This window comes from Tenrec ecaudatus, chromosome 12, assembly GCF_050624435.1.
Source record: "Tenrec ecaudatus isolate mTenEca1 chromosome 12, mTenEca1.hap1, whole genome shotgun sequence".
Classification (NCBI taxonomy): domain Eukaryota; kingdom Metazoa; phylum Chordata; class Mammalia; order Afrosoricida; family Tenrecidae; genus Tenrec; species Tenrec ecaudatus.
Window position 1 is genome coordinate 33,774,029 of NC_134541.1, and position 12,094 is coordinate 33,786,122.

At 44.5% G+C, this 12,094-nt stretch overlaps 1 protein-coding gene, 1 non-coding gene and 1 pseudogene across 2 annotated transcripts; 2 read left to right on the forward strand and 1 right to left on the reverse strand.

The window, feature by feature from the left end:
• Positions 1–5,169: 5,169 nt before the first annotated feature.
• On the forward strand, positions 5,170–5,637 carry LOC142422421 (large ribosomal subunit protein eL22). The gene has a single exon (XM_075527810.1). The coding sequence runs from the start codon at positions 5,190–5,192 to the stop codon at positions 5,574–5,576; it is 387 nt and encodes a 128-aa protein (XP_075383925.1). The 5' UTR covers positions 5,170–5,189; the 3' UTR covers positions 5,577–5,637.
• Positions 5,638–7,019: 1,382 nt separating this feature from the next.
• On the reverse strand, positions 7,020–7,153 carry LOC142423649 (small nucleolar RNA SNORA2/SNORA34 family). The gene has a single exon (XR_012779256.1). It is a non-coding gene; the product is annotated as a small nucleolar RNA SNORA2/SNORA34 family (small nucleolar RNA).
• A 2,500-nt stretch (positions 7,154–9,653) lies between these two features.
• LOC142462215 (gamma-aminobutyric acid receptor-associated protein-like 2 pseudogene) lies at positions 9,654–10,108 on the forward strand (annotated as a pseudogene).
• The last annotated feature ends 1,986 nt before the right edge of the window (positions 10,109–12,094 follow it).

Sequence of the window (12,094 nt, forward strand, 5' to 3'; positions counted from 1 at the left end):
ATAGTGGGGGGGACTCTTTAAGACTTTAAAGAGTTTGTATGCAGCAGATTTGTCCAATATGAAAGCCCTTTAATTTCTTGACTGCTTCCAAGAGCATTGATTGTGGATGCAAGTAAAATGAAATCCTTGACTTCAGTTCCTTTTTTCCTTTATCATAATGTTTCTTATTGATCTAGTTGTATGATTGTTGCTGTCTGTGTATGAGGAAGGTGTAATTCATACTGAAGGCCATAGTCCTGGATCTTCATCAGGAAGGACTTCAAGCCCTCACAGCTTTCAGGAGGCAATGTTCTGTCATCTGCATCTCATGGGTTCTTAATGAGTCATCCTCCAATCTGCTCAGAGGATCTTAAGGGAAAGTTTAATGATTGAAGCTAAAGATATCCTGAAACAACTCCTGATGACAAGCACTGCCCAGAACTCAAGCGTGGGACAGGAAGCAGCTTTTTACCAGAGGACTTTCTGCCCACTGCTGCATTTCCAGTTCCATCAGTCAAAATTGTGCCTTTGTGAGATAGCTAAGCCTTTGTGGAGGTGATTCAAGCAGGAATCAGATCCATCAGAATCCCCACCAAGCTGAGGGGTTAGGGGTCAATATCGGGGAGCTTTCAGGTTTGCTGTAAAGACAGGACAGCCCCTGATCCAGGAGGAAGGCCCATTTGGAGCTGTGCTTGGCAGTAAAGACCGCAGCTACTCTGTCTGGCTGTCAGAGCCTCAGACTCAGGCTGTCCTGTAAGGTAGAGGAAGGGAAAGTGGGAACTGGGGAAGGGATAGTGGTCTGGGTCACTTGGAGAGGGTAAGAATAGAACTGAATCTCCCCACAGTATTTTAACCGCAAGTGCCCAGCACCTGGCAGGCACTAATCAGCGGGAGAGCTAGAACCGTAGGAGTGCCTGTGTGCACCTAGGACTTGATGTCCTGGAGATTAAATGCTAAGCACTGGCTTTGAGAACGGCTATCGTTACGATGGGAAGGATAACTTCATTTTGAACCTTGACATAAATTCAGCCTCCCTTGGGTTTGCTCCGACCATAAACCAGCAATGTAAATGCTTTACCCTCGGCCCCTGCCTAGACAGCCTTGTGGAGTACTTGCATATGCATTTGGCTGATAGCTAGAAGGTCAGCAGTTTGAAACCACCATCCACTCCCAAGGAGAAAAATGAGGCCTTCTTCTCCCGTAAAGATCACAGCTTCGGAAACCCCTAGGGATCGATCAGTTCTACTGTCTACTGTATTGGCTCACGGAGTCAGGATGGACTCCGCAGCAGGGGGTGGGTGGGTTGGTTTTAGCCAGCCTTGGGAGGAAGTCTTACCCTCATGGACTTGCTGAGCATATTGGGATCCAATACTGCAGGCAGGACTGTGGAAGTGGTAAAAGGACCATGAGTGGGATGCATCGACAATTACATAGTAGAAGCCCTAACCCATTGGTTCTTGGGCCCCCTGACCACCTTAGTAAGGAGTATGACAAATGACCATGTGGCCCAGGTACCCTAATTTCCATTGAAGGCAGGGTCCTTTCTATGAACCCAGAGTAGCAAGTACCATGAGGCGTTTGTCCACGAGTAGCAGCTACATTCGGTACAACCGCAGGTTGTGTATGGACATGCTCACCGAAACTTTCATCTATTAAGTTTCACACTGGGCCTTCAGAGACTTAGCAGGAAATCTTGCTGCCATTCTACTTTATAAAATCATAGTGTGACTTTCAGTTGCTTTACTAGTGATGGATTTTATAAACTTGCTAAGATTACAAACAAAATCTTTTAATATGAGTCATAACAAGTAAACCCACTAGACAATTTAAGAGAAAGGAGGAAAATGGTTTCCAATAGCTAGAAACTAGACTATAATATTCCTACATAAAATGTCATGTAACTTTTTAGTCTATTCAGCCGCTGACAGTTTTTTTGGGACAATTTTTGATCAGTTGTAATTTGTGAACTCCATTGTGGGAAACCAGCCCCGAGGGAAATATGAGGAGGACTCTATTCCCTGACTTATAACACAGGGTGTGTTAGTCTGGGTAGACTAGGAAACAAATCCAAAGACTCTCATGTGTGAGTAAGAGAGAGCTTTACATCAAAGAGCAATTGTGTATTAAGAAAACATTCCCCCAAAAAAGAAGAAAGAAAACATTCCAGCCCAGTCCAGATCAAGTCCATGAGTCCGATATTAGCCCATGTGTCCCATCTAGCCCATAACTTCCTCTTTAGACTCATGCAGCACATGCAATGATGCTGAATGCAGGAAGACCACAGGTCAGTAGAGGGACAGTCTTGTGGATCCAGGGCGGTGGAAGCTTCTCAGCACTGGTATAGGTCTCCACGTGGCTCCTCTGGCTCCAGGCTCTCGCTCCATCAGCGGAGCTCCATGTGGCTTGTCAGCAGGAAGGTCAAGCAGAGAGTCTGTGTCCTGCCTCCACGGAGGAAGACAGGAGTTCCCAGAATCCTCAGGAGAAGATCATGCCCACACAGAAGCCTCATTGGCTATGACCTGATTGACAGGCTAGACTCCACCCCTTCCCTCAAGTTGACAGGAGATTATGTAACTGCCACAGAGGGAATCTGGAAAGCTAGTTTTCCATGGTAGGAAAACCTTCACTTTTGTATGTTATAGGTTAAATCCAAGTACAAAATCATTCCCACAGATTCTCCCCTTAACAGCTATGCGTCCTTAAAGTGAGCATGTGGTTGATTATATCTCCCTATAGAAGCAGACATTAGCCTTTTGCTCTCTCTTGCTGCCATGACACCCAACCCCCATTTTATCCCTCCCCCCCCCCCACCAAAAAAAAAAGCAGGTAGGTATTAGGTTTCCTCACCTGTAAGCTCAGGGACTGTATTGTAGCTGCCACCCACCTTGCGACTCATGTAACTACTGAATATGCATGTCTTAAGGCTACATATAGATGTCCCAAGATAGCTAGGTTCTCTCTTACTTCTCCCAGTTCCGTGTGGTGCATCAAGAGGAGCTGAGGTGAGCATGCTACCATGAAGTGTGTCTGACTCCCTTATTGCATTCTCTCCTATTTTTCTTATCCTCTATGACTTTAATCTTTATATATCAAGCCATACATTTGTGCCTTCTGGCCCTTGAGTTGTTGGAGGCTGCTGGTTCCTCTGACACTCCATCCCTTGTATATAGAACTTTCAGAGTTCTACACTTCTTTAAATCTGGTTGGCACCAAGTTTCAAATATCTTTCCTTTACGTAAATCTAATGTCCTCTATATTTTGATTGGAATATTTTGTTCAAGTCTTTTAGCTCATCAGCAAAGCAAAAGCTTATCTAAAGGTGGCAACATAGAATATGGTCGTGGTTTGCTTATCATAATATCATCTTAGAGTGAAAAATCCGATGAGAATAAATTATAGAACTAGTAACAGCCCGAATAAAGCCAAATGAAAACCCGAGGGAAAGTTAGAACAAAAAATATATTTAAACACAATGATTAACCTTAATTTTCAAAAAGCTTCAGCTGTAATACCAAACCACCAAGTTAAACAATCAGAATGAGGCTTGTGAGTTGGTGGCTAGGTTGAAAAGCAGCAGCCCCCCGTGCCACAGAGTAGCATCCTCAGCCCCTGGCACTCTGGCTTCTGTAGTTACACCAGAACATCTTTTGTGACTTTCCATGAAGTTTCTAATTATTAGGAGTGAGACACTCTCCAACTTGCTAAGCCCAGTGTAATGTAAATCCCAATTTCTGACTGAAGTCGTTGGTAGAATTCTTCATCACTTGTGTGAGAAATGTTGAAATTCTGGACACTGTATTTCAGCGGTTCTCAACCTGTGGGTTGTGACCTGTGGGGGTCAAACGACCCTTTCACAGAGGTTGCCCGATTCATAACAGTAGCAAAATTACAGTTAGGAAGTAGCTGTTTATGCTTGGGCAGGGGTCACCACCACATGAGGAACTGTATGAAAGGGTCACGGCCTTAGGAGGGTTGAGAACCACTGCTCTGTTGGTTCCTCTTGGAACCGGCAGATCAGTATAAACCCCTGATCCAGGCCATCCCTCTTGAGAGAGAACTGGGCAGGATGGCCTCATCCCAAAAGAGTTTCCCACTGGGTGATTGTGGGATGTTAACCATCGAACGCTCAAGAAATCCGATCTGTACCCACTTTCGTGAGAGAGACACCTTTATTGTTCACTTTTGCAAAATCGAGAGCCCAAGCTGAGAAAATGGGACAAAAAAGGTGTGTGTTTGGGTTGCCTCACAGCCCCTCTGCAAGCATGTTATCCCTTAGTTCCCAACCCCCTCCCCTGGTTCCTCATTGGCTGAGTACTATGGGTTGACAATCTTTCCCCAAAGTCACCTAAGACTTTTCTCACCGCCCCCCTCACTTTCTTAATTCATCAGGCTCCCACATTTCCTAGCCCAGTTCCCTGAGCTCCAGTGATTGTTCTATCAGTTATCAATTGGTGCCCTGGCTATTTAGTAACATAACCTGACTCTTGGCCCTCTGTGTGCTGAAGATGGACCGGCCTGGTGACTTATTTCTCACAAATTCTTCCCTTTTTCTTTATACTGGTTGGTCTCATCTTCATTCACCTCTCTCAAACATAGCTAATATCACTTGGCTTTCCTTCTCATAGAGTGTATCCTCTACAGATGTCCCAACAAGCATTCGGTTGACTTGTTTACGCACCGTGGGCATCTGCTTACCCATAGTGGTCTCAATTAGCCTATGAACTAGTCCTCGAACATAGTATATAATACAACATCCAACTGCTATTAAAGTTCCAGCTGCAATTATGAGAGAGGTGAGGATTGAGATGGCTGTCTTTCCACTTTCTGGACCACCCCTCTAGCTAGTTGGCTAAAGGGTCACCAATCCCAGCTCTTCAGCCAATTCATTAGCTAGAGAGTTTAATCCCTGCTGGGCTCTTGTGATGGTTCCATCAGGATCTGTGTTGTTGGGATGAAGGTGCACCACCTACCTCCAGTCATTACACACGCACCCCCCCCCTCTCGGCTGGCATCATGTCTAGTGCCATCCTGTTTTCCCAAGCCATCTGACTAGTGGAATCTAAATGGCTGGCTGCCTTTGTGTATCTCTGCTGTTGTTTATGAACTTCTGTTGGTTATAGTAGATGTAAGTAATCGAGTCCATAATTTTGTTTATGGCTGACTGATTTTAAAAGTGTCCTCTTGGCTCCCTTTCTGCCGCCGCTGCCACCATGGCACCTGTGAAAAAGCCTGTGGCGAAGGGGGGTAAAAAAAAGAAGCAGGTTCTGAAGTTCACGCTGGATTGCACCCACCCTGTAGAAGATGGAATCATGGACGCTGCCAATTTTGAGCAGTTTCTTCAGGAAAGAATCAAGGTGAATGGGAAAGCCGGTAATCTTGGGGGAGGAGTCGTAACCATTGAAAGAAGCAAGAGCAAGATTACGGTAACCTCTGAGGTGCCTTTCTCCAAAAGGTATTTGAAATATCTCACAAAAAAATATTTGAAGAAGAATAATCTACGTGATTGGTTGCGTGTGGTGGCCAACAGCAAAGAAAGCTATGAATTACGCTACTTCCAGATTAACCAGGATGAGGAAGAGGAGGAAGATGAGGATTAAGTCTTCTTGGGAATATTTTGTATAAGCCCTTTAATAAAACTTGGGGAAAAAAAAGTGTCCTCTTGAACGCTGCAGCTATCCAATTTCTAGCTTTAAATTCACTGGGAACTTCCCTAGGGACTCCAATGGAGTCTATAGGATATGTGGATTGAAAGGCACGGGGAGAGGTCTCTGCACTCAGAATTTCTCATCGTGCTCAGGGTTTCTTGCAATGCTAGGGTGAAGGGGATTGCCAGCTGAACCAAGGCCCATGTCCCAGTCCAATTGGATGGAAACAAACATCAGACTCTCTCCTTTCTTCAGTGCCACCAGAAATCCGCCCAGGGCACTCTGAGGTCGGATCGTTGATACTGCTGGGCTTTCCAGTTACATCATCTAAGATGTGGGTGCAGGCTGTCAATTCTCCTATAGGTACTGTGAACTCTTCTTCTGCCTTGAGGCAAGCAGAGTGGTTGGGTCATCTACCCCGTGGAGAACTAGGGGACCGCTCTTAGCTTCGACTCCTGCAATGTGGGGCAAAGCAACGACAAGCTCTTACAAGTGCTGCTTCCCCACACAGCCTTATCTTGGGCCAGAGCCATCATCCAATGCGTTCTGCTGGGTCTGAGTCCGACTGAGGGGGAGGGGCCACCTGTGCCAGTGGTCCACCAGCTGTACAAGCATAGCCGTCCCTGCTGTTAAGAGCCAGGCCTGTTTGTTCATCCCTTCCACCCAAGCCTTCACATTGCCCTATATCCTGCCTATTCTCCAACCTTGGCCTTAAGGTTTTTCCTTACTTTTGGGGGGTTGTTAATTTTAAAGACTTTAAATTTAAAGACTAGGGGACATAGAGTCTTGGTCACATTAACTGTCACTTTGACTGGGGCACAGGAACATGGGGCGTTTTGTAGTACTCCTAATGAAGCTAGGTTAATTTCCAAACTCACCCCATTGGTTGAAAGAACTGTGACTATCATTCTGTTTTTTAGCTCATAGCTCACCAGCTTTTCTTAAAAAATTTCTAGTAGATGCTTTCAATTTGAGTTAGGATATTTTTAACTCATAAGTAAAACAATGAGAAATGAGAAAAATAATTTTTTCTATAGAGGATAATAGAAATGCCTACAATAATCCCAAATATAGAATTTATAGAAATATTTAATCTATTCTGTGATTAATTTCTATTCTTTTTTAAAACAGTTTTATTGGCACATAATTTATATATCATACAATTCAATAGGTTCAATCGTTTCATTAGATTAAGGAGAATTGTACAATCATTACCACATCAGTTTTACAACATCTTCCCCATGCCCCCATGTGGGGGAAGCCAGCCCCTCACACTATCATGGGTTCAGTAAGCTCAATTGTACAGTTAAAAATATATATAAAGATTATAGTAAGGTCAAAGAGTAATAGGAGAGAGATTAAAATGAAGGAATCAGACACATTTCTTTTTTTGAACTATGTTTCTTCCAACTAACTAGCCACTCCCCTCTGGGGTACAGAATAGCCAACAGACCATAGGAAGACATGACTCTTGGCTCCTGTTTGAAACCAGAAGCTACTGCAAACCATTGGTCTTGATTCAGGGCCGTGAATCAGGCACATTTCATGGTAGCATGCTCACCTCCTGGACAGCCATGTTCTCACCAGCCAGGTTTGCACACAGTGCGGCAGAGAAGGCAGGAAAGAGGGATTTATTTCAAACCAAGGCTTATATATATTTTGGGGCATGCAAGCCCCCTAATTACAGGTAAGACATAGGTCACAGGAAGAGGTTGTACTATAGGTAATACAGTAATGGGAGGACAACAATTTAGGGGTGTACACGCTATAGAAAGAGGAGGGATTAAGGATACACATGTGGCAAGATGGGCGGATCCTAGATTCATGATGGCAGCCTAACCTTGATTGTCCTTGAGTTGGAGACTTGATTTATTCTGAGCTCTTCAAGGAAAGCAATCCACCATCCCTAACAGTAGGGAGTGAGCCCCGCCCACTGTAGGGTCTGCTTGCTCTGGATGGCTGGTACCTTCAGGAAGATAACTTGACAGTCATTTACCATTAGTTGCAAGCAGCGTTCTTGGTCTGACGTGTATTTGGGGGAGAGCAGCTGGGGAACGTCTTGTGTGCCCCATACCCCCACATGGTTAAATCGCCTTTAAAATGAGTTGTGCAATCACAATCAGCTTTTGTGCTCCCTTCCCCCTTCTGCCTTCATTTTTTATTCCTGGAAACCCCATTGCCTCCCTATCACCCCACCCCGCCAACCCTCGACTAAAGCCACCTAGCAACAGGTGAACTAGGTACCAGTGAACTGACCACACAGGTGTGCCTGAAGTCAGCGGATAAGATTGGCCTATACCCTCAACAATGACCCGCCCATCCAAGTTGGGATAGGCTGCACCCCTTCTCTGCCTGGTCACTCTCGCTGAGCAGAGTGCTGGACCTCTCCCGTGTGTGCTGAGCATGCTCTCTTGGTTTCACCCTCGTGGCTCCGCTTCCGTGGCTCTGCACTCTGGTTCCGGGTTCCTGTTCCAGTATTCCTTTCGCATGTTTTTTCTCAGCGCTCCCCTGAAATGGCCATCTTCTGTCATGAACTCTTGTGTGGTCCCCACTCGACCTTGCATGCTTTCTAGAGATAGTGTGTAATAGTTTCTGAGACTTTAATACCTGAAACTTACCTTTCCCTCATAAAAGTCACTTGGATTTACAAACGTGCTTCTGCCGTGTGAATTCTTTCCGTGTTGAGAAGGAAGACCCAAGGTAAGCCATCCCAGACACCTGACACCTGCACCCAGACCAAATGCAGGTTGGGTCTACAGGGAGGTCAACTGGCCAATTACCAAGTTCAACCCAGCATATTAGTGTCTATTCTTGGATCAGTTGCAATTCATGAACCCATCACCTTCAAGTTCTAGAAATCTTGATTTAGTCTAGTGGGTTCCAACGTTTCATAAGTTCATGCCTGCAGAATTGTTTTGTTACACATATTAGCTGGTCCAGAAAGCAAAGGCTTATCTGTAGGTGACAATTTGTGAGAAAAAATATATATATTAGGTAGCCACAATAGGGACTAAGGGGTGAGGGGTTGTCGCCCCCAAATGCCTACCCTAGTAGAAATTGCCTGACAGGGCCACATAGAGGGGTTGGAAAGAATCAAGCATCCATCAGACACCTATGGGAAAATCCAAACTGAGCATGTGCAGACCAAGCCCGGTAGGTGCAGGTGAAACTAAACAGGTATGCCTAATTCAGCCTATAGGGGTGGCCGATACCCTCAACCATGATTCCCCAGCCAGTGGGGCGGAAGGGTATCCAAGCACCCCATCTTGGCCCCTGGGATTTCCTGGTCCCGCAAGCTGGTTTACATGCTCCCGCTGCGGGGTTCTTCCCACTTGATTTTTCAGGTCCATTCGCTCACTCCCACCCAGTTTCTGCATGGCCCTGCACGCTTTCCAGAAATAGTGTGTACTTTTGAGACTAATAACTGGAACTTCCCTTTCCTTCATAAAAATCGCTTGGATTACAAAAAGTGCAACTGCCGCGTGAATTCTTTCAGTGCTGCAAAGCAAGAACCGAGGTAAAATCACTCCGGAAACCTAACATAGACATACTGCATGTATATTTTGGAAGACTTAAGTAGGGAAGTTCACAAACCAATGCAAAGATGAACAAGGCTAATCCGAAGTCAAGGCAAGCAAACCGAAAGGAAATATAGAATGCACAATACTGAAAAGTTTTAGATATATCTTGTTGAAGTTATGAACCTTTTGTCATGTCTCAGTTGCACAGTAATTAAGATGGTAATTAACGTTTACTTGAACTGATTATCTTTACAAGCTAGCCAAGATGCAGTCTGTCAACCCCTGCCATTGATCCAAGTCCCAATCACAGTAACCCGGAGGCCTGGGAACTTCTCCTGTGGGTTTTCCAGGTGCACCTTTTGAGGTCTTGCAGTTAGCTTAATGCATAACCACCGAGCCTCCTGGGCCCCCTTAAACAAGTTTCTTTGTTTGCCTAGAATCAGAAATGCAAAGAGAGGCTTCATTTTCATATGCTAACTAGCCTCTGCCAGCAGAACTTGCCATGAAAATGACCTTGTTGACTGGTAGTCGCTGCCGCCGTCCTTGTTGTGGTTGGTGAGCTGAACTCCTCGGCTCTGAGAGCTGCCTCGGCCCCTCCTCGCCGCCGTCATGAACTGGATGTTCAAGGAGGACCACTCGTTGGAACACAGATGCGTGGAATCCGCGAAAATCCGCGCGAAATACCCTGACCGCGTTCCGGTGATTGTGGAAAACGTCTCTGGCTCTCAGATTGTTGACATTCACAAACGGAAGTACCTGGTTCCATGTGACATCATTGTGGCTCGATTCATGTGGATCATCAGGAAAAGGATCCAACTTCCCTCTGAAAAGGCAATCTTCCTCTTTGTGGACAAGGCAGTCCCAAAGCCTAGCCTTACTGTGGGACAGCTTCACGAGAAGGAGAAAGACGAAGATGCATCCTTGCATGTGGCCTATGGCGGAGAGAACACGTTTGGCTTCTGAGGGCCAGCGCGGGGCTAGGTGCACCATTCCTGTTTGTGGATCTTGTAAATAGCCAGCCGTTTTCAGTTATTACACACACCCTTTCGACATAGACCGATTAGTGCATTTGTAACTGGATTTATTTCTTAATATATTGGAAGGTTTTGTTCCTTAGATTAGTAAATTATCAGAGTGTATTTTGAGTTTTTCTTTTTGTGCATTGTGCTCATGGCTCTAAGCCCCGGGGAACTTGTTTCTTTGGGAACCATAATTAATGAAAATATTTCCACGTTGAAGTGAGGTAGGTGAGGTATTAAGGTGACAGAGAGGGAGATGACACATTGGTTCTGGATTATGTCTGAAGGGTTAGATGGCTAAGAATTAAAAGCATCCACATAAATCCTTAGCAATCAGAACACTTGCTTCACTAGATTTTTGCAACTGCCAATCATGTTGGACTGAGCTAATCTGTTCCTCTTTCTGAAACTTAAGGTAAATGATTACCAATAAAACTTCTCTTGTGAAGGCAAAAAAAAATGACCTTGTTTTTTAGGATCCACTCAGTTCTATCCAATGTCTTAAAAAATATGAAATATAAATGTTCTCTTTATTTTAAACAGCTCTTACAGTAATTCTTTTAAAAATGAACATACTATTTCACAGATAATTTAGAGATTTTTAACTCAAAGTTGTTATAAACCAATTTCATTTATAAACATGCACGGTATAAAATCAAAGTTAAACTGTCAAGTAAACAGATCCGTATCCATTTCATCTAGTTATCCAGAAATAAAACTTACCTTTTTACCCTTGTTCAGAAAAGGACATGGAACAAGGGATATCATTGCTGATGTCAGATGGATCTGGGCTCACAGTAGAGAATACCAGAAAGATGTTTACTTGTGTTTCATTGACTATACAAAGGCATTCGACTGTGTGGACCATAATAAACTGTGGATAACCTTGAGAAGTATGGGAATTACAGAACACTTCATTGTGCTCATTCAGATTAATCCCCACAATATCCTCCCATAATAGTGCTACCTTACAAGCACGTGGCTGATTGCTCTCTGGTTAACAGCTTTATCTATAGGAGCAGGCATGTTGCTATTGCTCTCCTGCTCAGAGGACAGTCATTCCCCCTTACGTGCCCCCAATACTGGTGTTGGGTTACTCCTTCAATGAACTCAGGGACCTCTAGTGTTAAGGTACTGCCCCATTTTGTTACCTATGTGGTTATCTGTAATTAAGGGCTTGATGCTGCGGGAAACAGAACCAGAAGAGAGTGGGTGCAGACATTCTCTAGGCTCTTATTTTAATGAATCTGGGAGTCTGAGACTCATGGAGGGAGGCCTTCACGCTCGTGATTGGAGATGCAATCCCAGTCGTGTTCTTCTAAGTAAAAGTTGTTTCCCACAACGTCCCTGTAATAATGCCAGTTTTAAAGTTCTGCTTGCTATCACGTTTGCTTACTATATTTTTGAAGGTTAACTGCTTGAAGATTATCTGCCATTAAAAGCAATCAGACCATCTTGCCCTAAGTACAGTCCATTCTTTTCTGATAAGGATCATAGATTGTTCCCGTCTGAATTGCTCAGGGACAGTTAAAATCAAGTCAGCTCAGAGAAGACTAGTTAAGCTGCCATCTTAACTCTACAAACCACCCCTCTTGTTACGTATGTACCTTCCTGCCATGTGTGTGCCTCTAGTACCTCCCCTTCCTGTTCTGTGTATGACTCTAATGTTATGTATGTCTGTTATGTATTTGCTTACCAGGTCTTGCTTGCCCAAGATTATATAAGCCTCTTAATACATTCCCCTCGCTCTGGTTCCATTTGCCATGGGACAGGCGATCCCTTGCATGTCTTGTCTGATGTTCCTTTCATTTACCCTTTAATTATACAACTGCCCCTACAACCCATTTGGATGCGGAAGCTGGTGCACCTGACACAAATTTTGTTATCACAGCATGCCCCGAGTTGATGTAAGAATACATTTTCTCTCTCT